The sequence below is a fragment of the Antrostomus carolinensis genome, unplaced genomic scaffold (genome assembly GCF_000700745.2).
Source record: "Antrostomus carolinensis isolate BGI_N321 unplaced genomic scaffold, ASM70074v2 scaffold8285, whole genome shotgun sequence".
Taxonomy (NCBI): Eukaryota; Metazoa; Chordata; class Aves; order Caprimulgiformes; family Caprimulgidae; genus Antrostomus; species Antrostomus carolinensis.
In genome coordinates this window covers 145,099-171,394 of record NW_010315766.1, presented here as the reverse complement: position 1 = coordinate 171,394, position 26,296 = coordinate 145,099, and the positions used below count along the sequence as shown (strand labels likewise).

The 26,296-nt window shown below is 41.7% G+C and overlaps 1 protein-coding gene across 1 annotated transcript in view; it reads right to left on the bottom strand.

Moving 5' to 3' along the window:
• Window positions 1-10,447: 10,447 nt before the first annotated feature.
• Window positions 10,448-26,296, bottom strand: part of KIAA1328 (KIAA1328 ortholog) — a gene marked incomplete at its 5' end in the record, with an annotated part of 159,898 nt that continues 144,049 nt past the window's right edge. The window contains one exon of the mRNA XM_010168061.2: window positions 10,448-10,661. Coding sequence (XP_010166363.2) covers window positions 10,448-10,661 — 214 coding nt within the window. The remainder of the gene's footprint in view (window positions 10,662-26,296) is intronic.

Sequence of the window (26,296 nt, the reverse complement as noted above, 5' to 3'; positions counted from 1 at the left end):
TCTCCTCTCCTCTCCTCCCTCCTCTCTCTTCTCTCCTCTCCTCCCCACCAGATCTCATGGGGGTTTGGCTGCCCAGTATCTGTGTTCAGGGAAACTAAAATAAGAAAATTAAAAAGTCAGAGGCAGGCATCTCCACCTATGGAAGCCTGTGAGCTTCAGCTGCAGAAAACACTGGGTACTGGGTCACGTGCAGTCCTGTTGTGCAGAAATTGTCTAGCAAAATAGATGGTCTTGTAGCTCCACAAGACTGTCTACATTTATTAAGTGAAATCACTGCCTGTTTTCTGCAGCATTAAAAGTGAGCTGGAGTACAATATATTTATTGATCTCTACTAAACACATCCCAGACCTTCCCCCTCTCCTGTTTATTCAAGCAGAGCCCAGAGCATACATAGACACCTGCATCCCCAGGATGGCTGTGCCCTGTCCATGGAGCAGGGGACCCAAAAAACCTGCCCAAACCTCTGTGGTTCATCTCTCAGCAGTGGTGGACTTCACAGACACGGAAGAGGGGGATGGAGTCACAAGGCAGAAGGAGAGAGGAGCTGGCCATGGGGCTGTTGGGCAGGCAGGACACATCGACTGGAACTGGCAAGGAAAAGGCAATGAGTATTAGACCCCTGAGATTGAGAGAAGAAGCACAAATGAGGAAGAACCAGTGGAGAGACTGATGGAGGTATCTCCACAGCTTTCCCTGGGCTGAGTATCAGGAGCAAGAGCAGGACTGAGTCAGCAGCAGAAAGAGATGCCAGAAAGGGCACTCAGCATTGCACAGGGTGGAGGGGACGGAGCAGGGAGGCCGATATCCAGGCAGAGCTCAGAAGCCCTGGTTAGGCCAGCAGTGACTCCCGCTTTATTACTGCTCCCTGACACCCTGGGGACCCACGGCAGAGAAACGAGCCCCTGGATTTATCCCCCTTTTCCAATTAGCCTCCTTCCCCCTCCTCCTCTCCCTCCGCCCCGCTGGAATCAATCCTCGTCCTGGCATTTTAAAGGGCAATGTGCACGTTTTATGGCCGTCCCCTATAAAACCATTCTACATGATAACACATCCAGCCCTTTATTAGGGACGTTTGGCAAGTTTATTGGCCAGACATTTTTCTGCGCTGACAGATGAGGTCCTGCCATCACTTCTGTGAGCACGAAGGGCCCTCTTCTGTCCCCTCCTCCCATCTCCTGAAGTGTCCAGCCTTGGGGTATGGGCAACTCACAGCTGTCCTCCCTGCAGCTGAAGTGTCCTACATTGCACCTGCAGCCAGGTAGGGCATCCCCCCCACTACCCTGTGCTGCAGACATATCTACACACGACCTGTTAACTCTTTAGAGCCTGTTAACTCTTTAGTCTCCCTGCACGGGCATCCTGGGCAGCAGATTTTCACATCACAACAGGAATGGTTCTACACAACTGATTTCTCTTCAGCAAGCACCACAATGCTTTGTCCCACTCGACCCTGATCCAAGATCACCACAAACGTGAAACCCCATTCTTGCAGCACTCTGAAGAGATGAAGCAGGATGGGTCACAAGTGCTCAGCAGACCTTCATATAGTACAGAGGGGCTCCACTTTCTAAGAAAACCACAGCCGTGCTGCTGAAATGGATATACCTCAGACCTCAGAGGCTGGCATCACCAAGGCTGTTTCTGTGCCCAGCTCTGCCTCCACCCACCCACAAGGACCCTTGTGAAGCTGGGAGGATGTGATGTAAAGCCAGATGTGGGTTTTACCATCTTACATTCTTCCCAACCATCCACATGCGTAATGATGAGTTGCAGGGCCAGCAGAGGTTTAATGAGGGGTCAAGGATTAAAAATGGTGACTGAAATTTATGTAAGTGCTTACCTGGCACCTCCTCGCCTCATTTTGGGGGTGCTGGCAGCTCTTCAGGGATCTGTTCCCCACACACCATCATAGCCAGGATGGATGAGGTCCCTCAGAAAGCACTGCGGTGGGTGTCCAAAGTCAGGAAGGGGAGGATGATGTCAGGCTGGGAAGCAAACCTCTGGCTGATGTCCCTCTCTGATGAAGCAGCAGTTCAGCAGCTGCCCTCCCAGGTCACAGCAGACAGTCTGCCTCACTTTTGGGGTGTTTCGATCCCATGTTGCACTGTAAAATGGAGGTGAATATAAGGTCACATTGTGATTCCCACCTGCTGGGAGCTTTCTGCCCAGCTATTAGTTTTGCTCGCTGATCTTGACCTGTTTTCGCTCATTTAAGTCTGGGTCGTGCCACCAGGAGCGGTGGTGGGCTCCCTGCATTTGCCAGCCCCCTGCCCAGTTTTGGTTCACATGTCACATTCCCAGGCTGTGTTATTCTTAAGTACTGTAAATCTCTCACTATTATTCTCCCACTTGATATAGTGAGCTGTGTCATTTTGAAAGGAAATACATAACAGTATATTAAAGAAATCATGGATCTCCTCATTCATGTTTAAAACAAATTTATTAGAATGTAAGAAACCCTGAATAGCATGAATTTATTATAATGATTTAAGACTCCTGGCACTTGAGTTAAAAATGTCTCTCAATAAATAACTTTCCCTTGAAAACACAGCAAATTAATATAGTTTACCATTTCCAAAGTTATATAAATCCAAGAGGCTTAAATCAACAGTATACTGGATAAGATTACTGTTGCTTAGCTAAAGCCTGGTATCACAGCTCAGAAGGAAAAAGTAGTAAAAAATGGGTGGGTTTTTTGGTGGGTTTTTTTGGTCACCTTTCTCTCCCTTCCACCACCCTAGGCTATGTCTGTTCTGTGAAAGTCAGACTAATGTGAAATGGATGAAAGCACACAGGTATCATTAAAACAGAGCGGCTACTCTGCCATCAGACTCAACAAACACCGCTCTGATATTTCCCCAAAGTGCCTCTAACACACACGGCCCCACCACGGTGTTTTAATTTGACTGCAAACCCAGGAACTGAGGCACCTCCAGTGTGGCCACCTCCAACTCTGTCGTGATCTCTGAAGTCCAGAGCAAACCCAGGGCTCTCTCCTTTGCAGTGCTGGGGAGTGAGTGAGACAGCCGTGGTCTCAGTCAAGGTTTTAAATAGTCCTCACACTGTAAGGCTGCTGCGTAATTATTTGGATGGGCCACCTTCTCTCTTCTCAGGGGTCTCCAACTCAGGAAAACCAGAATGCAGTGACAGCTCATGTTTGGTAGTATATGCATAAAAATACATAATTAGTGGGTTTGTGCAAAACTATATGGAAATATATGTACGGAAAAACTATATTTATGAAAAAATTATATGGACAAACACCCACACACAGCCAGGTGCAGAGATCCCCACAGGTGAGGCAGCGAGTTAGCCATGCCAAGACAGCTGCCTGTGCCCCAGGGCTGGATCCCGCTGCACAGGGCAGTAGGAAGGGGAGTGAAACCTAGTGCATGGCCATAGCCATGGGTGGGACTGGCAGGATTTTGGCTGGCACAGTTTGCCTCCCTCTGCATGGACCTTCCCACTTGACAGGTCATTGTGCAAGCAGCAAGAAGGGCTCAGCATCACCAGCTGAACAACCTGGGAGCCCTTCTCAATCAGCCCTGCTCTCAACAAGGTCTTCGATGGCTTTTTATTTTATGAAGGTTCTAATTTTTTTTTTTCCTTTACTGCGTGTCAATATTTTTCCATAACATGGCTGACGACTATTTTTTTAAACAAAGTACAGTACCAGTGACATTCTGACAGTGTCAATACAGCCAGAGTACACCCACCTGAGCTTTTCAACATGGGAAGTTAGGGCTGTTAGGAGTCAGACTGACAGCCTTGGTAAATTCAAGTCCTCTGCACAGCAGATGACAAGAAGTTATTAGATACAGACAAGGCTTTCAGGTCACCCAGTCCATCTCCCATCCCACCTTTTAATTGTCTCTCTCACCCAAGCTATAAATATCTGACTCTTCTCATCTTGTTTCCTCATTATGTCAATTCTAGCAGTCCCTGATCATTTTTATTACTCCTCACTGAAATCCCTCCAATCTGCCAGTAAACTCTCTGGTAATGAGATCCCTGTGCTGAAGGCACTAGTGCAAATAGAGGGGCACCAGACCCACTGACAAGGAGCCATTTCCTCTGCAATTTGGAGATGTCATCGCCTCCTCACCTGCAGCTGAAAAGTCTTCTCGTCTGTTTTTGTTGCTATCAGATATCATCACCTCGTGCTTTGTTCACTCTTCCCCTTCTGAAGGTTTCTGCTATCTGGGTCTCCCCCATCTCATCAAGCATGTGTCTTTCAGATTGTTTTCAAGGTGGCTGAGCTCACAGATGCTGCACTCCCAAGTTCATGCTCCATCCCAAATTGAATCCTGAATTATTATTTTTTTTTTTTCCTACTTGGTATTCTTTGCATTATTTTTCCTCCTTAACTCTTCTAAATTTAGGAGCGTCTCCTGGTTTCACTCACAGACTTTCTGCTTCCAAGAAACAGAACCATGATCTGAAGTGCAGCTATACCAGGTAACCAACCCAACACCTCCAAACAAGGCTCCTGAAAGGGTCAAAAGGGAAGTGTCATGCAGAATGAGGACAAGCTGTCACCGTTCACAGAAACACCACCTGCTTTAGTGTAAACCCAAGATGCATAAATGCTGGAGAAAGTTCAAAAATAGACACCCAAAAAACATCCAGGGGCTGGAAAACAGACATTAGGACACAAGGTGCAAAGGACCCCATCTTGTCAAAGAGAAGGCTGAACCAGGGTGTTTGTGGAGTACCTACTGTTTGACAGCGGGGGAACTTTGCAATCTTGCTTCCAAAGGCACAACTAAATCCAGCAGCTGGAATTTAAAGTAAGACAAACTGAGCCTCAAAATAAGGCAGTTTCATAGCAGCAAGGATAATTAACCACTGGAAAGTTTTAACAAGGTGCTTCTAAAATTTCAATGCAAGTTCCGTGCAGGCAACTCTAACTTGAGAAAGAATCAGCTTTTGCATCTGTGAATTCGTCTTGTCCTTTCCTTCCTTACCAGGTCTAGCAGAGGAGAGTTCCCACGTTGTCCTTAACATCGTCTTGTCCTTTCCTTCCTTACCAGGTCTACCAGGACAACCACGTTGTCCTTAACGCTCACAGCACTCAACACTGTATTTGGACAATGGCTTTAATCAAATCCACACTTCAAGGTTTTAAGGTAGTTGCTAGTAAGCAACCAGCAAAGATAACTTTTTCCAATTTTCCACTTTCCTCTGTCTGCAGACAGGAGACCAGAAAGAATGAACTTACACTCTTGACTGGTTATTGAATGCTATGAGTGAATAAGTGGAGTTTTTTCACATACTCGGAATAACTCCTGAATTAAGGAAACTAGGAATTTATGACTCTCTCTGCAGCTTGTGGATTGGTTTGGCTGCTGGGACCATCTGGGCATCTCTCACGTATGTCAGGGCCTCACCTGTCAGTGACATCTGAGTTTCTCCAGCTTAGTTCCCTAATGCCTGAAATGACCCCTTCAAGCCTCAAAATACATGAAGCCTGAAAGCTTCGGTTTCTGTTAGATGGGAATGACTGACCAGAATGCTTCTGCTCTAACAGCTTACAGTTCAGAGACAAATTGTTGGTGGCTGTGTCCAGTGCCTTCTGCTTCAGGCACTAATATAAGCCACAGCTCCTCCGAGATGTGGTAATAAACACCCTTCACCAGCAGAACCCAAAGCATGCTGTGGAGGGAGGCAAAGTGGCTTCCCCAGAGCAGGGAATCAAATCCAGTTCCCCCACATCCCCACCTTCTTTCTCTAGCTCGGATCCAGTAGGATCTTGTGTGAACAACTGTGGGAGTCATCAAGCACCAACACTGACCAGACCAAGTTGGGTTTCTTGCTCTTTTTTTAGCTGACTTCTGCTTCCAAATACCCTTCCCAAGGATCACAGTGAAAGGTCAGCTACACAGCCATGCCAAAGATGCTCAAGGTAGCCTGTTCTCTCACAGCTATACGGAGCCACATTATTGTAAAATGGTTTTTGTAGATAATTACTCAAGAGATGCAGGGAGCAGCTATGGATGCAGAGAGGCATTTTCCACAGGAGAGCCATCCCGTCAGAGCAGACTTCTCTGCTTCAGCCAGTTTAAATCACCTCATTCAATATTCTGTGTTGTCTTATGTAGCATGCAGTTATGTAAATTTATAAATCATACACTAATTAGCACACAATTTCATAAATTTAGTAACGGTGAAAATTGAGGTTTCTAACTAACCAGGCTGTGCTCTCTCCCCCTCAGGTGGTACAAATTCAAACATGGCCTGGCGGTCATATTTCAGAAAATCTCTGCCACAACTTTTAAGAGTTTAACCCCGGGATCACGTGCGCTTTCCAGGGATATCTTTTCGATCTCTCAGGCTCAATCTTTCTCAAGCATAGCTAAGCCCTTTCCTCTCCCTTCCTTAACACTAAACCTCCACAGCTGATTGGATCACTGCAAAATTTGTTTTGCTTGTTTCTCCCTTTTTCAGACTCTTGCTATATCCAGTCTCACATTCTTCTGTCATCTAAGTCCACATCACAATCCCTTGCTAGCAATTAAATTCAGTCCATGCCTGGGATATACCTGGGTTCTATCTTATTACCCTTCTTGTGCTCTGGCCACCGTGTCTAGCTACTCTAAAGGGGAGCAGCTAAAGTTTGGTCATTTCCTTCTTTCCCTGATTTATCAGGTATCCTTTGGACAGTAGCTACCCAAATCCACTAATATGATTTGGAAAAGGAGTGGAGAGTCATAAACTTCTTCTGGGAACTGGTGCTTGAAGACATGACATTTCTCACTCCAGAATATAAGCACAAAATTTGCCTTCATCAACTTACTGTATTTTAACAACTCATCTCGTATCTTTTAGCTCAGCTCCACTCAACCTATACCTTCTGTCATCCTTTGGTACAGTTCTCTACCTTGCATCCTTGTCCTTTCTTGCTTTTACCTCCACCCTTTCTTCCTTACTCTTTAATTCCACTTTTTTGTCCCAAAGCATGGTGCTGGCTCTTCCCTTCTTTTCTCTTTCATATTCTGAGACTCTCTCCCCCACTTCTTGCTCCAAAAGAGGTCTTCGTCCTTCTCACAGCAAAACCCATGTCCTGGAGAGGAAGAGGAGGCTTAAAACGAATTCCTTGTCTATCTCAGCAAACTGCAGATTCAGAATATATACAACACAATGATGTGGAAAGTGGAACATAATGTCAACGGCAGAATTCACATCTGAGCTGGACAAAACAAACCAGGAGATAAGTCAAGAAACCAAAACTCTGGAAAATTAAATGAAATCCCCAGATAATTTATTAGGTAAATACCTTACATACATATATAAACATAAGCTCAAGATGGGATTCAACAGCGAGACTGGAGAGACTAGAAGTGGAAAGGGTCTGATTGCTACAGGTCCACAGCGTGCAAGGTGCACAAAAGCAATGACTACACAAACACTCAGCAAGTGTGTGCATGAGCCACTTGGGAAGAACACAAAGTGAAGGCATGGGTCTCCACAAGGCAGAAGTCACGTTACTCCACAAAGCCTCATGTAAAACACAGCCCGGTGTGTAGCTGAAGCATATTAACTGGGAACACTCTGGACAAACAATCTGTGGCTGGACTAATTCCCCAGTGGCAGCTTCCTAATATAGGAGCTTAAACTTAAAAGGACACTGTCAAGTGATTGCTTTTGCTAGTTTAATTTTTGCATTTCCTCTACTGTTTTAGCAGATGGAAAACAATTCCCCTCCCACTCCCAACTACTGATTTTGTCCTTTCCTATTTGACAATCATTGATTTTTTTTTCTAAGGCTATAAATGTTTTAATAACTTCAACTTTGTAGTGCCTCATGGCAAAATATCTTTTCTTGCACTGACTGCTAAACACTATTCCTAATGCACCGCTGATAACTAGAGCAAGAACCAGCATTATAGAAAATGATTTTTCAGAGGGTCTACCAAATTAATAGCTTTTGTTTCTTCATCCACATCTCACAGACAGTTAAAACCACAGGTCTTCACCCATCAGACATTTCAACCACCTTAATTCTAGAATTCTTGGCTTTGTAAAGGTGTCTCTCCCATGTAGCTCTAACTGATGGACAGCACCTTGAGTGTAGAGCCCATAACCCTGACAATGTCCTTTTAGAGAGCTACTGCCAAAATACAGATTCAAGTCAAAAGTCACCATCAGAATTAGAATTGTTAATGAACAAAATGGATCATAAGGAATCCTAAAGCAGTTAAATACTGGCAACCACAAAGAATCAAAGAACAGAATGCTCCCATGCAGTGTTCTCAACTGGGTACAAAAAGGCACCTTTCAAGAGATATACATGTATTTTTTGTTGTTTCAAAAGGCTAGTTAGAACTTGTTAGAAAAGGCAATTAAAGTTTCAGTCAAACTGGAAAAGAGAAGAGAAGCAATTGGACTGAAATCAGAGAACTGTTTCTTCATAAATGCCAAACCTTAACAAAAAAAAAAAAACCCAAAAAACACAACAAACCTAAAAAACCAACAAAATCCAACCCAAAGCCCTAAGATTTATTGGATGGTCATTTCTTCATGGTTTTCCACAGTTTTCCTGCTGCTCCTTGTACATTTTTCTCTTCCTTCCCCTCCCTTTCCCTGCCCTCTTAAAGAAGCAAACTACTCAGCCAGTACAAAGAGAAAACCTATTTCCCCATCTGGCACACTTGGGTCAGGCCACTGAATACATTTTTGGGGCTTTAAGCAGGAACCTGTGCCTTCACAGGCTTGGGATCAGAACAAGAGGGACATTCAACAGCAAAACAACATGTTGGAAAGAGCTATAATACTTCAATGAGAGCAGAACAGACCAAGCAGGCCCTTTCCACAGTAGTTGTTTTCTGGTCCAGTAATGCTGCTGCCCTCCTTTAAACTCTTCCATGCAGCTTTTAAAATTCAGCTGGAATGTAAGAAAATGATATCACCTAATTTGTGATTAAGACTGGGCCCAAATGAAACAGCTCAGAGTCACTTGCAGTTCATTTTCCCCTTCATTCTCCTTGCGTTTCATTGTTGTAAGAGCGTGGTGCTGCCAGGGGCACGTGCCAGACATCCTGCACTGATGCTCCCATCAGAGATGCACCACAGGCCTTATTGCTGGGTTGTGGCTGGTTGTGGGTGGTGGCTCCCAGAGCATCAAGCATTGCACAGCAGCGAGGATGGGGAAGGCAGGCAGCAGTGATACCCCAAGGCTCTGTACAGCATCTCACTGCCATTAAGATAAGCAGGGTTGCCTAAAGAGACTGTCAGAAAAGCTGTACTGGCCCACGAAGTGGCATTTGGGAGAAAATGGCCTAGAACTTGCCCATACTGGCTCAATTCTACCTTTCCCTTGCTGTAATTTTACTGTGCAAAATGAGTATTTTAGCCTCATATTTCTAGGAACACATGCCGGTGGCTACTGTTACAATAAAATATGAACACTGCATTGTGGAGAAAATGACCATTAATCCTGTAATCTGCAGTCATTTTTACCAATTCGGCACATTTCTTTAAATAACCAAGTACATGCAGTAGATGGAAGTGCATTTAAATAAACTGAAATAGATACAGCATGAATAATTAAAGCCGGCAGGGAAATGTGCATGGCAAGCTGCTAGTGGAAATAATTACTGATTTGTCTTATTTACAATGGAGCCTGGATACAGGATCAAAATAGTGCAAGTGAGTGAAAATGTCTTAAGACTGTTCTTATACTACCACTACTGTATATTTCATCTTGAAAAATGCATCAAATAAGTTTTGGACCACTACAATGTCTGACTGTATTCTGCTATTTCAGGGTTAGGTTTCCCAGTACATAAACTCTGTCAAATAGCACAGATTTAAAGAGGACTACATTTCAAACTAATGTCTAGTACATCAACCTGCAACATTGTCCATTAATGTTATTAGACACTGCATAGTTGAGCTATATCCCCTAAAAAGGCAGCGTGTTAAATATCAGAATGTTGAAGGAAAAAGTAGATCATAAAGTTACTGAAAAAAGTACTAAAGTGCTTGTACCTTTATAATATGCCAGGTTTTAAACAGATTTGTTTAATTAGAAAATAATCTACTTTGAACATGGTGGTTCTTGAATGTTAGGCAATTCTTGCAAACTGCTTTAGAGCTAAAAATCGATAATGAAATATACTTCCGATATGAGGCTGGCAAAACTGTGACTTCAGTCTATTAGTAAATGTGGTAAATTAAAAAACCTTCTATTTTAGAATGGTTACTTGGCACATGAAAAGTTTAGAAAAAAAAATTAATGCTTTCTGATTGGTCTACCCCAACAACATTCTTGCACCATGATTACTAAATCAAAAATGAAACTGGATGCCAATTAGCTATGTTTTAGAAGAGGGAAGACAAGCAGTTGTCACTCAAATAATTTAAAAATTGTACTTTAACACAAACAAATCAGCAATAAAAAGGTTCTAAAAATTCTACAGAAGGGTTGTAGATCAATGAGGTGTGTCAAATGAAGAAAATCTCCTCAAGGAGCCGGCTCTCCTCTAGCTCATCTGCTCTGCTTCTGGAGCTGCGAGGGGTCTGGTACCAAGACAATGGCCTGTGGCTCACAAGACGAGGTGTGTGCATTTTGTTCCTGTCGTAAGATTCTCTGCAGAGGTGTTCTGGAGCAGCTATCGGACTCATAGCTTCAACCAGTTCAGGAAGACAGGCTTTGTACCTACAGAAACACACCAAGAAAACAGAGCTCTGTTAAGCATCACAGCATTACGCAGGAATTGAATCCAATCTTCCTGCCTTCATAATTCAGACCAGTCCCAGATTTATCTGATGGAGGCCACCAGCACAGAATGAATTTTGCTGTATGGGTTCCTATGAGGAATACCAACACAGAGGTAGTGAAAAAAAGGCGAGCAAAATATGGGTGCTCACATTGTTTTAAGCTGTTTCATCAGCTTTTCCATTTGAGGTGTGTAATGTCTTAGTCGCACTCCAGAGACTGAGGACAGACCTTAGAGATATGACAGCCAAATACACTGAACAGGTACAAGGCAGACCAACACAGGTAATGGTAAAGTGACTTATACACATGCTGCACCTGTTTGAATAGACCTCTACACTTGATTTAGTTTCCCTGGGATTTGAAAACAGCAGGAGACTTTATTATTATTGCCACAAACTACATGTGCTTCCTGTAAATCTCTATGCACTATATGGAGTCTGTCTGGTGGAAGCACTGAAGGAATATAATCTAAGCAAGGCAATACAAAATCAACGCTTCAGGCACCAAGAGAGAAGGCAAAGGTGCTCAACATTACTCAGACTGTCCTTTAAGTGTGAGTACAGATGTGGGGGAAGGCTGCAAGCCAATGTTAGCTGGTAACACACACTGAATAATGGCAGTTACTTCAGAGAGTTCCTATTAATATTCACACAAGACAAGACCTGATCTAAATACCAGCATGGGATTGATCATTACAATATATTTTCTCCTGTCCAATTTTAAATGTCTTAAACAATATCGTTTCCACCTTCCCCCAAGGAAGCTGTTCTCCAGTCTAAGAGATATCACTTGAGTTTTACCCAAAACTCCCCTTTGTTCCACCTTCTTGTTAGCACCAACAACATTGCCTGATGTTCCCAGCGCTGAAATAATTCACCCATTCAATGACTTACATGCACAGAACATTATTCATTGCATCCAACCTAAGGTATCAGTGTAGCTGGTTGGTTTCTCTTGTAAGCAGAAAGAGTTCATCCATAGGGTAAGGAAACATCTCAAGCTGTTTCCTGCTTTGAGTCCCGGTGGAAAAGCCTCTGTTTTTCCTTTCAGGACAGTGGGAGTCTAGGAAGACTAAGCAACTAAGTCAGACAGCTTCAGCAGGTGCCTCAACTCAGACAGGCTGAAAAACTATTAAGTACAAATATTCACAACAGTTTGTTGATGTGAGATTAGCAGCGACCAATGTATTTCCCAGACGCAGACTACCACTTGTGCTGTCCAATAGCATCATTCAAGCAGCAGCATCTGGTAAAAACACTTCCTTCCCCAAATTAGCAACGCCCTGTAAAATATCCTTCATTAGCTCCAGCAGTGAGTGTTATGTCCCAACCATCATCAGAAAACTGTCCATGACAAGGTGACTTGTAGTTATGTCTGAGACACAGAAATACTTCCTCAGCTCAAAGCAGTTAACTGTGGTACTGATGGGTTAATACTGATGTTAATGGCAACCACTGGAGTTAGGCTATGCTTTTTTTGGAAAAGCAAGCTCTTGTATTTCCTTCTATTTTTATTGTTTCTTCCAATCTGATGGTCACCGTAATTTCTAATGCAGCCTGACTCAACATTACTGCCTCACAGGGCTCTCTCCTCTATTTGACTACCTATACCTGATTGTTTTATTTCCCATCAGATGTACTAGCTTGCATTTCACCCAATCAGAACCCCATTTTGCAAATTTCTTTTTCACATTTTAAACTTGTCTATGTGACTTTCTATTATCTGTCTGTTTAAACCACCCCAATAGGAATGAGTGACTCAAAACAAATAACTATGGCTTTAATTTTGTTTCAGTTGGACTGTCTAAGGGGCTAACCCTACTCAAATGTGATGCCTTACAGTTACTCTAACCAAAAATTTCAGGACATGGGGGTTTGGGGTAGACAAGCAACACCATTTTAGAAGAGTCTGTTGTTTGTATTAACATTCAAAAAGGACCCCCTAAAAACTGAGGTTCCTAAAAGATATCTCTGATGTAAAATGGAATGAACCGCAGTGATAGGGCTAGCACATAGCTATATTAGACTTTTCACATAGATGAAGTTTTGGACTAGACTCTATATAGATATACACAGATGCTTTGAACCCTAAATAAACCCAGTTAACACATACACTGGTTTCATTAGCCACACCTAAAACTTCTTTTTAGATTAATCTAGTCCAGCATACAAATGCTTATCTGCTCTGACTGTAGTGCTATCATAAAATTTCAATTTCTCCAGCAGCCACATTCAATCACAGATTAGGTTGGGGGAAACCAAACCAGCCAGTGCATTTATAGCAAACGTGCAGGCCCTAGATTTCAGCACTACCTTCGAGTTAATTTCTTCTGCAAGTTTATCTAAGTTTTACAGCATTTCTGCTATCAGGAAGGCTAAATGATTTGGCAGATTACAAGCACAGCAAATAGCAAAGATTATGTAAAAGACCAGGTGTTGTAAATCAGTCTATTTGACACCACAGTTATATATGCAATAAAGTGAATGAACTCTGCTAACAGAGCGCTATCTGATAAAGAGAATGCTCCTTGCAGGTATTTAGTGTTTAATCCCATGATAATGGTTTGCCCTGGTTTGTCTAGCCAACATCAGACAGCATCTGGCTGGAGGCAATAGAATAGACCTAGAATGGTTTGAAGCTCGCAAAGACAATTTTCTCACCATTTATTTGTATCCAAATATTTAAAGAGATACAGTCAGAATGCTCAAAACCTGAAATGCAACTTTCTCTAAAACCAGGGTATATATTCCTTGCATGATCGGAATAAATGCATAAGTAAAACCAGCCTTTATTATTATTATTATTATTATTATTATTATTATTATTACTGTTACTGTTACTGTTACTGTTACTGTTACTATTAATATGACACTTAACGGCTTCAGTGAAGTCAAAGCTGCAGGATCAGGCACCCAAGAGTCACAACATTTCATACAGGAAAACTCACCTGGCAAACTTGGCTTGTGACTACTGCATGCTCTTTTTTCTAACAACTAAGAGTGCCCTCATATTGTTCATGCTTCCCAAGGAGAAAAAATTCCCAAACATTCTGTGGAAGTACCAGCACTGGACATTAAGCCACATACAGAAATTCCTCACGTATAGATGTTCAATCAAGCAACCAAATGTCTCATCAGTGCAAGATGCTTACACACATTTTCTTTGATAGGTTTTGTCCTCTCAACAGAAGGAAAATGAGCTGGGCAACTGTCCCTTTAAGGATGGTGATAATTCAGTCTGTGTTCACCTTTCTGGTACATTTGCCAGTGTGTTGAAAAGTCAATGAGCACCTCCAAAACAGACTGGAAAATTATCTCTTTTCTAAGCCTGGTTTTGACACTTCACCCACGTATATTTTTTCATCTAACTTTCATGAGCCTGAAAGTCTGCATGTTTCATTACAGGAGAAGAAAATTTGTAAAGTCTACTCTTCAAGTTTGGATTAGAATTCTATTTAAACACCTAAAGTTTGGCGAAAGTAATCTTATCATAAAGTCTCCAAAAATTCCATCAGGAGAGGGAACACAAAGACTTAAGCGTACAAAGCATGAGGAAGGCAGGGCCATGCACAAGAGGACAGGGATGGAAATAGAGAGAACAGACCAAGGTAAGCTTTGAAGCTCTTCTTTCAATGAAGAAATTTGACCTTTGTTTTTAATGTGGAGGTAAAACTCCAAATATGGCTCAGAGAGCAGCATGGAGAAGCCCAAACTATCTGAGAGGCAGGTACCACCAGGATTAAGTCAGTGTGGAAGTGTGACCTGGGTGGCTAAATCCATCCTGGTCAGGCATTGCAGCACTGTGACAGTATTCCCTTAATTGCCTCTGTACTATTAACAAAATTTGCTGGAACTTTGGCTTCTCAGTCACCAAAGCACTTTTGGTAATTTTGTCAGAAACTTTCAGCATTGGCTGCTAATTAAGTAAGTACCTAGTAGAGGTTATAAACTCTTAATGTAAAAGAGTTTTGTAGTCCATCACTAAGGTAACAGGAAACATCATAAAGCACTACAATTCAGAACAACTCATTAAATGTTCACATTTTAAAGAGGAAAAGAGCACAAAAATAACACAGTTTGGCACAGAGCCCAATCCTTCCTTCCATGGTATTTCTGTTTCACCGCCTGTGCAGCAACTTTCTGAATATCTACAGGTGCATCTTACCTTGCCGTGTGTTCCCAAATTGAATGGGAAGGAAGAATGGTGCATTTCTATGACAAACATGCAAATATGGCTGTTGCTCTGGGAACCGTAAAACCACTTATTCCCAGAATGTTTACTGAGAAATCACCTGAAACCACTTGGTATTCTGTCTAATAAAACCTGCTGGGCAATCAGAGTTCAGACAGTCCCACAATGTACAGTTCCTAAAATATGGTCAGATTATGCAAAAGTGATGCAAAGAACTCATTACTGTGCAGGATATTAGAGAAAATGGTGCTCTTGAAGGTGAGCACGGAGCATCCTTGCATCAATTGGCTGAACAGTAATGTTTGTTTATTTATTTATTTAGGCATCTGGGACATGTCATTGAATTTTTAATGTTTGTCTATTTCCCATTGCTGGTAAAACATATTTCTTGCTCACTGTTCCATTTTTAAACTACACTATTGTATTTTCATACTGCACAGTCCCATCTAACTAATAATATCATTTGTTCTTTCCTGAAAAAAAAGCAGAACCCCAAACAAGTTTGATATTTAAAGGAGCAGGAATTTACCCATGAGGCAAAATAACTAAACTTATTAGAGTCATAAATACTCTGGCACTGAGATATAAGTATATTTCTTTAAACAAGCAGTGTCAAGATATTATTTGATCACTATGTTCAGAGATATCTTTTCATTTACAGTCTCTGAAAATTTATTCTTCAACCATAAATGTGTACAAAACACAGAATGTGTCTTCTGCAAGGTGATGGCGTTTCAACAAAGCATACTGGCAATACAGATTTGGAGATTAGTAGCTCCATAGGCTTACTTTATTTAAGTGTATATACTACAGGAAATAAAAAGGTTTATTTTTATACTGCTGCTTATATTTTCAACATCAAGTTCAAAATGATTTACTAATGTTACATGAATTGCCTTTGAATTATGGTACAGTATTGTGCTTAAGTACAAAGCCTAACACTATTTTGTATTCATAAAATACCGCTTGCCTCCAAGCACTTTATAAATGCTAAATACTGCTAAAAACACATTCAAGAGGGAGGGAACAGACCCATTCTACAGAAGAGGAAACTGAGCTTATTATTATAAAATAAACATCAAATCCCTATTTGACTGGAAAAAGCATGTCAAACAAAAGCAGAGAAAAGGCAGATGCAGGTAAGACCTGTCCTCAGCAGTCCAACCACCTCAAACCTGAAGGCACCACACTAGTGATACAACCTGCGGTTATCTTGAAAAATCAGCTGTGATGACTGGTTACCCATCCCCAAGTTAACCCTGGCCCCACAGGCGAAGGGGAGAACTCTACCCAAATTAAAATGTCCTAGACACTTTCTGCCGATTGTTGCATTAGGGATGCTATAGGTATGTCCCTGGCTTGTCCTTTCAACATCCATGTACCAATCTGTTGTCTACAAATTTGCCTAATTCCTTTTTTTCAACCTGCTGCTTCCATGATGTCCTGTGACAGCAAGCTCAAGAAGCACATTGGCATTGAAAGACATATTTTTGTTTCTGTGTTTTAATCTCATATCCCATCAAGTGTTTTTTAAGGATTGGCTGCAGCTAGTCTCTCTCCCGTGGCGGGATCTGGTGAACAACAGTTGCACTCTTGACTAAGCCACTACCTTCACAGCTTTGCAAACCCTGATCATTTTCTCATTCAGTCTTTTCCTACCCAAAGTCATAGCTTTCTGGTCTTTCCTCATATGGCAGCTACTTCATCCCCTTGATCATTTTAATTCTCTTGTGCACCTTTCCTAGCTTTCACAATGTTTATCTTGAGAGGCAGAAACCAAAAGTACACATAAGAATCAAAATGTGGGCACACCAAGGCTTGTGTATCCACAAGCTTTTGTGAAGCTCTGGGAGGCTTCACAAATTGTCACCACCTGCTCCAAGTTCAGTACCGTGTAGGCATGGTATTGTTGGCTCTTCCCTTGGTAAATTGCCTTTTTGTCCACTTATTTTTGATGCCTTTTTGGAATTTATTGCTATTACCATGGCATTTGACTATCTGAAAGAGCTTAGTATCATCCAGAAGCTTATTAAGTCACCCAGAAGATTTTGTTGTTCACTTTTTGATCCATGTCACTAATAAAGAAGCACCCCAGTGGGTTCCTGGAGGACCCCAATGCCGATTCTTCTGCATCATGAAAAATGAACATTAAATCCCTTCACCTGCTATCATTTAATCAGCAGTAAATCCACAGAAAGACTTTTCCTCCAATCTTGCAGAAACTCGATTTCTTTAACAACCTTTGGTGTGGAACCTTGGCAAAGGCCTTTTGAAAATAAAAATGTCCACTGGATCCTCTTTGTGTCACCAGATTTCTGGGTTCAGGATCCATTGGTCTGAGCTGATGTCTCAGATTTTTTCTTCTCTCCCTCTCCTCTGTGTAAGTCAGGTTTTAATCAGCATGCTATTTGTCCCAGCAAGCCTGAGATGAACATGCCAATGAACATTAGAGACTGGTTGGATAGGAAATGAAAGCTGAGAAAAAGAAGCTGACTTCGCAGTCATTCTCTGAAAGGACACAAGTCAGGATAGGGGACCATGACTTTCATGTGTGAACTGCATCTTCAGTGACCAAAACATGCCCTCTGGGGATATTCTCATATACTGACTCTCAAGATGACAAAACCAAAAAAAGAACACAGAGAAGTGCATTTCTTTAGGTTGAAACATCAAGAGAATGAACGAGATTAAATCCAGAATCAGAGACAAAAGGACTGTGCCAGTTAGCCCGAGATTCCTATTTTACTTTCATGCAGGTTGGGACTCAGAGCAGACACTTCACTGTGGGATACAGGAGAAGGCAAATTCAACAGCGTTATATATGTATTTAAACCAACAGGTTAGGATGTATTTCTTGCCTGTAACGGGTCTGTATTTTCCAAAGGCACCTCAAAGTTTCTTAATCCTTCAAGAAGATCAGACTGCAGAATATTTCAAAGTAATTAAAAAAAAGATCTGAGTCTTTTATTTAAAATACATCACACAAGGTAAAACAGAATATATTTACACAATGTCCTCAGCAAGAGCCTCCCGGAGTGCTGTAAAACCCACACCCACATAATAGAGAGCTTACAGTATCAGAGACTTTTAGAGAACTCTCTGAGGCGGTATTCACACAATCATAACCTAGAGAAGGAAAAGACTTATTGGATCATCCAGCCATCTCCCTGCTGATGAAGAACCGTTCCCTACAGTGCACTTCCTCACATTTGTTGCTAACAATCAGCCTCTTGCTATTCTCCTTGGGAAGCCATTCCATAGCCAAATATATCTCACACTATTATTACAATTATTACTTATTTATAGGCTAGGGTATAACCTAAAGGATCATGGGGACCAAGTCAACTACCACTTGTAAGAGTGATCCTCTCTCCAAAAGAGCACACAGTCTAAATAGATAAGTTAAAGTCCACAACATACAACTAAGGAGAACAGAATAGCATGGAAAAAGCCAAAAATATTCCATTAATTTTTGCTTTGGAGTTTGGTAGGAGGAAAAGGTATGTGTCAGAAACAAGAACATGTTTCTGATAGTCAGCTTCAGATAAACAAAGAGGATTTTCTTCCTCCCAGCTTCACGCTATTAGTCATAGCTAAAGATCTGGCATGGTGCTGAGAAATCCATCTCTTTTTTTGGTGTAAATACTCCTTAAGTATTTGAACATTATTACATTTCTCCCTTCTGCTCCAGTCTCAGTCAACATTTATCTGAGCCACACGTATTTTAATCTTCTCTCATAAATCAATACCTCTAGCATAGCAACAGATTTTGCCACTCTCCTCCGATCTTTGACAATATCCTTCCAGTAAGCAATCACCCAGAAATAAGCAGCACATTCCCCTGGTGGGGTTACACAGAAACAGAGAGGAGATCAGGTCCCTCCAGCACTCACACAACACTTGCCTGTGTGGACCTGGATTACAATAGCCTTTTTGTTGCTGATTCATCACTCTGCACGTCCCTCTCTCATATGTATGTGTTGATACACTGCACTGCAACACATCTCTGTATGCTGCAAGACCTACAACACCAATGAACTCAATGCCTTGTTTTGTAGGGTTACTAACAATTATAATTAAAACTTGTTGAAAATGGAATTGGAGATTACAGCCTTTGCACAGGAGAATTTGGAGAGAAGCAGCAGAACTGAGTAACAACATCACACCTTTGCTAACTGAAATGAGCTGTGTTTGGCAATGTTATGCGACAACCCTCCCTCCCCAGCGCGATAAACAGCAATAAAGAGCTAAAGAGGACTTGGTCATGAAAAGGGCTGAGCACTGCTGCTTTGCCCCTGGCCTTCTGCATACCAAGCAGAGACAGTGCACTCAAGGACAACAGATCCAGCAACAGCATCTCAAAAAACTTGTGCCCTAAGGCAGGCCTATTAAGAGATTTTTCTTCCTCAGTTTTCACCCTAGCTTCACCTATGATAGCATCCAACTGGCTGTCATTACTGAAACAAGAGTTACTGCTGCTCTCATTCCTCCTTGCTACACAAATAGGCCATTTTCACCTCCCCAGTAGTCAGAGACCAACACTTACTCTCCTTGCCTTTCCACACTCCCATCTCAATGCTCCCAATCCTCAGTTATCCTACCTCTTTGCTCCTGGTAACTCAGCCTTTTCTATTATTTCCTCATCGGACTTTTGCTCAGACCCTGCTGCCATGTTACTAATCTGTCAAATACAACTGAAAGGACTTCTTCATTATTTTTGTCTCTATGTGCTTTGAGTAGCTGAAAAACAACAAAAAAACCCCAGATTGTTTCTTTTAAGGTATGGCTGCAGGCAGCTGCATTGGCATAACTGAGGTTGTAATAATTCTAGAAAGGGGAGGGTGAACAAAGACACGAGTGCAGGGAAGTAAAGAAAACTTTTAAATCAGATCTGCCAGTGACAGAAGAATAACTTAGAATTAAGTTTTACTATAAAAGAAAGAAATTACAGAACCACGGAACTACCATGGAGTTTTACCACCATCTCTGCAATCACTGTGTTTGTATTGTCCTTCCCTCCCCTCCCACACACCTGTTTCTGTCTCATCAAGTCTGAAAGCTCTTCAGATCAGAAAATGAACCTCAGTACATGTACAGCACCTGGGGCTCTGATTCTGCTATGATATGACATAATAACTTTGCACTTCAGAGCATCCTTAGCTTTTATTCCCTTTAAGCACTTTGTCATCACAGCATATCTTCAGCAAGATCTACACCCTTTATTGTTCTGGGCCAAAACCAAGCTGTCATCATCTTTTCTGCCATACCCCATCCCCTTACTTCTTCTGTCTTAACAGCCTTTTTTCTCAGTTTTTGCTCTTACCAGTTTGTCCCCAGGTATCTTTGCCCTCAAACTCTAATTCCGTAAATAATCTTTAAAATTGTTTTTTTCTTTTATAATGCATTAAAGGCTCTGAGAAAGAGTTGCATATGTAAGTCACAGTGCAACTCTGCATCTCCACTCTGCCAGTCTCAGTGTTGCCCCTTAGTTTTGATTTCTTTTCCACATTTCATCTCTTTTTTTCTAGCGTGCTTTCGGCAAAGTTGGGACTATCAGACACCCTGTACACTGCCTAGAACTTTGCGGGTACTAAATAAGTACAAAACAATTTTAAGGGGCATGGCTTCAGGGAAAAAAACCCCACCACATACAGCTGGCAAAATCCATCACCATTTACATGGATTAGCAATCTGTCTTTTTCCACAAGCTCAGTCCAAATTCCCAGCCTGCCAAAGAATAAATCAACTTTTTGCTTCAATTGTACAGTCACTGGGAGATCTGCATAGTTTTAGGTCAAGCACTTATAACCATTTAATGATACCAAAGTTTCTTACCTTGTCATTTAGTTACTGAACTGTGAGCTTTCATTGACTTTCTAACCATTGTGGCAAGAATTACTACTAGCTGTGCAAGACTGAAAACCTCATTGAGCAGAGAAGCAAAATCGGACTGCAAGTTTTAAGTATATATTGGGGTGGAACCGTGACCCTATGGAAGCCAATGGAAGTTCTGCCACTGGCTCACTGGGGCTGGGTTTCTTCCCTGCCTGCTGCCATTTGTTGTGTCGAGGTGAATAAGTATTGCAAGATCCCTGTATTACTCCCTGGAAATTAGATGCCTCAGTGAATACTTAGAAAATATTTATTTTACCTTTTTCTTTTCTTTTCCATTTTTTTTTTTTTCTATCTTGGTGAAATATTTTACATGCAGTCAATTGCTGTACCTAAACACCAACTCTTCCTGTGGATCTGTATGATCCTTCCTCTCCTGCTTGTCAGCTTAATTTCTTCTGCTTTGGCATGGAGTGTTTAATAGCAAAATAGCACTCAAATTCTTCTGTTTCTTAATTATCTCTGCCCTGTCAGCTATATCAGTGAAAACAAGTTACCATTAGACAATTCAGATACCAGTAAACACCAAGTTGTGATAATATAGAGTCCTGTATTACTGTCATTACAGAAAAAGCTGTTTCAGGGAGATTTAAAAAAATTAAATAAGCCTAGCAGTTCTAAATGGATGAAAATCTAAAGATATCTTAATTATTCTTCAATATCTTAATCATTCTGTAGAATCATGATCTCATATAATGGCCATTTTAAATGAAAGGTTTGCTGCTCTGCACAGTTGCCACTTCCTTCTAATTGTGAATTAAAGCATAATTTAGCGTGGCTTTATGCCAGCATGACTAGAAAAATTTACAGACACTAACTCTGGTTGAAATAGGGGGGAAAAAGCAGTTAGATTTCTTTAAGTAATAGAAAATCACTCACCAAGTTGTACTTTAAAACAAAACACTAGAGCTTTAAGTTGACAAACTGACTTGAATTAAACCACATAAAAAAGTGCTTGCACTGTAAATCTTACAGGGCAAAAGTGATGGTAGGTTATCATTCTGTTTATTAGCATGCACTTTGGAGAGTTCAGGGCAAGTATGGATACGCATTCATTCCATTTTATGCTGCACATTACTGAAAACACATTCCCCATAAATAATTCATAAATGCATTGTCTGAAATTTCAGATTCCAAAAATACAACACAGTTTTCAACTTTATGGTTGCTTCGTCTTCAAAACAGAAATAGACAATTGGATGGATGGACTTAGCAAAGCTGATAAGAACCCATCAGTCAGAATTACACTCCAGAGGTAAATGCAAACATCTCCCAGCTCCTGATCCCTGGAACAGCAAGTCCATGATGATAGCCTCTGTGCTTGTGCTAGCAGTCCCTCAGAAGGGAACAGGGAGAAAAAGAGAAAGGGCAGAAGTAACCAAGCAGTGAGAAGAAAGTGTTCAGTCAGAGGCTTGATTTTAAAAAGAACATTTATTAGAAGAAAAAAATGCTTTGCTGTTCTCTGTTCATGAGCTGGCTGCATAGCAGGAGACTTAGGAGACAAAAGGATATTTTACAGAAGGTGTGGTGGGGAACTCCTGGGGTTGAAAGTACCTACAAATCCAGAGGAATTCAAATCTGAAGTACAGTAATAGTTAAAATGGAGAATGGACATACTTTGTCTTTCAAAAAGCCCAGACTGCACCACAAGCATGAGTTTTACTCATTGCTCTCAGGTTTTAATTGGTATCACTTTGTTAATGCTCATGGCATAGTAACTGGCATAATCTTTTATGCCAGCTATGCTAGCATAAAGAGAGGTGAATAAGATCTTTTAGTCTAAAGTCTAATTTCTGCAGTGAGCAGAGTGGCCACAACACCCACTGAAGAAACTGAAGTATGCTTCACAGGCGAGAGTGCTTAAGTTTTATATGACTTGTGATTCTGTATCTTGCTATATCTGCAGTTTATGCTCAGTTTCTTCTTTTGCCTCCGTAACTCAGAATCCTTACATCAGACAGCAACTGCTTTTCAGACAGATTTGCATTAACTCGCTCAGTTCTACTCACCTCCCAGTGACAGGCACACACAATTTTGGGTACCTTATCTAGTGAAACCCTTGGTGCCTAGCCCTAACAGAACAGCCCAGGATCTCCCTGTTTGCCAGCTCTTTATTTGAACTCGTTCACTCCAGTTTGCCTGAGAACAAACATTGCAACTGAGTTCAAATCCTTGTCATCCCAATGTATTGATTGCTTGGGTGAAGACCATATGTGAGAAAAAACAATGCTACTACAAAAACTGTATTCCAGTACCCAACTGCTGTAAAACTTCCCACTTGGCATTTGGTGTGGAAGGGTTGGGACTATCTGTTGCTCCATTCATTTCCAGGTGTGCTGAACTCTCTGGGGTAATCTTCAAATCAGTTGAGATTTCATACATCAAAGATGAGAATACATAATTCAAGAGAAGCCACTGAGATAAAACAGTAGCTGTAAAAAATACAGCGTGTTGGTGGTGCCTGGTTTGGCATGTCAAAGAGGGACGACTGCCGGTGAGGAGTTTCATGCAGTCTGCACAAGAGCCTGCCGCGTGGCAAAGCAGGTAGAGTCATTGTAAGCTTCACAGGGACACAGGCACTGAATGGGCTTGACACTGTGCAAGTATCAAGTTAGAAGGCATCCTACAGAAAAAAACAGCAGTAAAGCATGGAGTAGAAGGTACTCAGGCCTGGTGTCCCTTGGCTGTAGTCATCGCACACTAACAACCTCTTTCAAAAACTTTACACAGGTGGTAGGTGTCCCACTGAGATAAATTACCTACTTTCGGCTGCTGAACAGATGGGCAGGGAAGTGAAATTTTAGTTTGTTCATTCCCAGCAGTAACTAGCAAAGATGATCTCGGGCTCGGCAGGATTACTTTTCGATAACCATACACCTGCAGACAGTCCAAGTTTCTGTCAGAAACTACGTAAGGTCATTGATACACTACAAAATAAGGCAGAGCATTTAACAGTTCAAGATTGATGCTAAGTCTCTCATTTTCATATTATTCTGAATATATTTTAGGCTAAGAGAGGTCAGAAAGTGTACAGAGAGAGACCTCAACAGGCAGGAGAAATGGCCCCACAAGTATCTTTCAACATTCAACAACAGGAAACATGAAGTCCTGCACATGGGGAGGAATAACCCCAGGCATCAGCACATGCCATGGCTGATGGGCTAGAAAGCAGCTTTGCAGAGAAGGACCAGGACACCTTTTTGTCCTGGTAGACAAAAAACCTGAACATAAGTCAGCAAGGGCCAACACTGCCAGCAGGTCAAGGGAAATGATCCTTCCTCTCAACTCAGCACTGGTGGGACACAGCTGGAGTGCTGTGTCCAGTGCTGGACTCTCCAGTACAAAAGAGACACGGACACACTCGAGTGAGTCCAGTGAAGGGTAAAAAAGATGATTAAGGAAATGAAGAATCCAACGTGAAAGAAATGTCTGAGAGAGCTGGGACTGTTCAGCCTGGAGCAAAGGAGGCTGAGGGTGATCTTATCAATGTCTATAAATACTTAATTAGGGGAGGAAAGAAGATGGAGCCCTCAGTGGTGCCCACTGAAAGGACAAGAGTGGTTGTAGAATCTCCATCCTTGGAGATATTCAAAACCCGATAAACCCAGTCTTGAGTAGCCTGCTCTAGCTGACCCTGCTCTAAGCAGGAGCTTGGACCAGATGATCTCCAGAGGTGCCTTGCAACCTCCGCTATCCTATGACTTCATAGTGGGGTATTTCTCTTCATAAACACACTAAACCTCATGGACAGTACATGACAAAAGGGCAAGGACTGACTAGCAAGGACTGAACTCTGACTTACCCGTACAGTACAGGCATGGTGCAACCAGGGAAGCTTAAAATGCCAATGTCTGCAAACCAGGAAGCTCCACAAACCATCCCAAACATTAACCAAGGGCTTCTGCCCTGAAAGGTTTGCAAATCACTAAAACCAGAAACCTGACAACATATTTAAACTAGGGTTTTCCCTCCCTTCCCCACATACTTTATCAAATCACATGTATTCATATGCACAAACATATCATAGTGCAGCACACAACCCTCTATGCAATTTTTTTCTTTTCAAATAAGATGATCACAGCCACACTGTAAGAAACAGTAAAAATATTTTTAGTATCTTCCCTTTAAGTTTGCAAATATTTTTCTGGCAGAAATCCCCAGCTAACTTTGCCGCAAGACCTCTCAAAGGAAACAGAACTCTTACTTGAAAAAAAAATAAAAAATAAAAAAACCACAGTATAAAATGAATGTGACCCAGGGACTTACCCTTCTATGCAACAACACCAGCAGAGTGCACAGAGACAGTGAAGTCCGCAGGGCGTGAAATTAAAATTTTCACACAGATACAATGAAGTAATGATACAATGTTACAACCTTGGCACGAAAATCTTCTGGTTTGAGTAAAGTGAGTAAAGTCAATGTCATGTGATGTTACGGTTTGTGCACTGGTAGAAATGGTCTGCTGCTACAAAGTTCGTAACAAAACAGAAGGAGTGAAAGCAAGAAAATTGTACGGATAATCACAATATGCCTATACATTCTAGTGATCTAGACGTTCCTTAAGATGCCCATCACAGTAGTATCCAGCTGTCACTGCAGGCTGAGTTAAGAAAGCACACTTTTCTTTCACACCTAGAAATCTAAGAGCTAAGATGCCATTCAGAGATAGGAAAAAGAAGATTGAAAGAGATTTGAACTCGGCAAGGAAGGGGGTGGGAAAGGACATCTTTCTTATTAGGTCAGGTTGTTGCCTTCAAAGGGTGGATATGCAGGTTCCAAATTCCAAGCATATGGATAAGAACAGGGATGCACAGAGCAATTAACAAAGTCAAAAAGAAGCTGGGATGAGAAGCAGCTGGAGCACTGTTAAAGTCCTTCTAGGAATTGCTTCACCTGTTACAGTAAAAAAGGGAAGGCAGTGCTGGAACAACATAGGCTCTTCAGCAAGGACAAGGTCATCAGAACAAAAGCGGAGCTTGAAAAGTTCCTGGCAGATCCACGTACAGAGACACAGACACAATTACGAGAACCTGCCAGGTCAGACTCGAGACTTGCAAAGCAAGTTACAAACTGCACCCTTTATACTACAAATACACCTACACAGTGCAACACTGAATTATCAGATAATCGGCATGCAGCAGGAAGCATTTTATTTCTAGGAGTATGAAAAAGCCTGCAAACTCATAAATCATAACGCTGCTTGTACATTATGATGTTTCACAGATACTCGATAGACTGATGGACAGCATGCATTCTTCAAAATATAAGTCTGAACTATGAGGGGGAAAAAAAACCCTGAGTTCAGTACTACTGCTCATCTCAAACTGCAATTTTGTGATCACAGCCATAGAAGTTACGCACACAGGAACTACTGGTAATGTGCTTCCAGTAACCCTTCTGGAAATGCAACAGAAAAAGTCAGTCTAACAATATAAAGGTCATTCCTTACAAGGTATTTTTCTTATCCTACTGATCCACGGTACGCACAG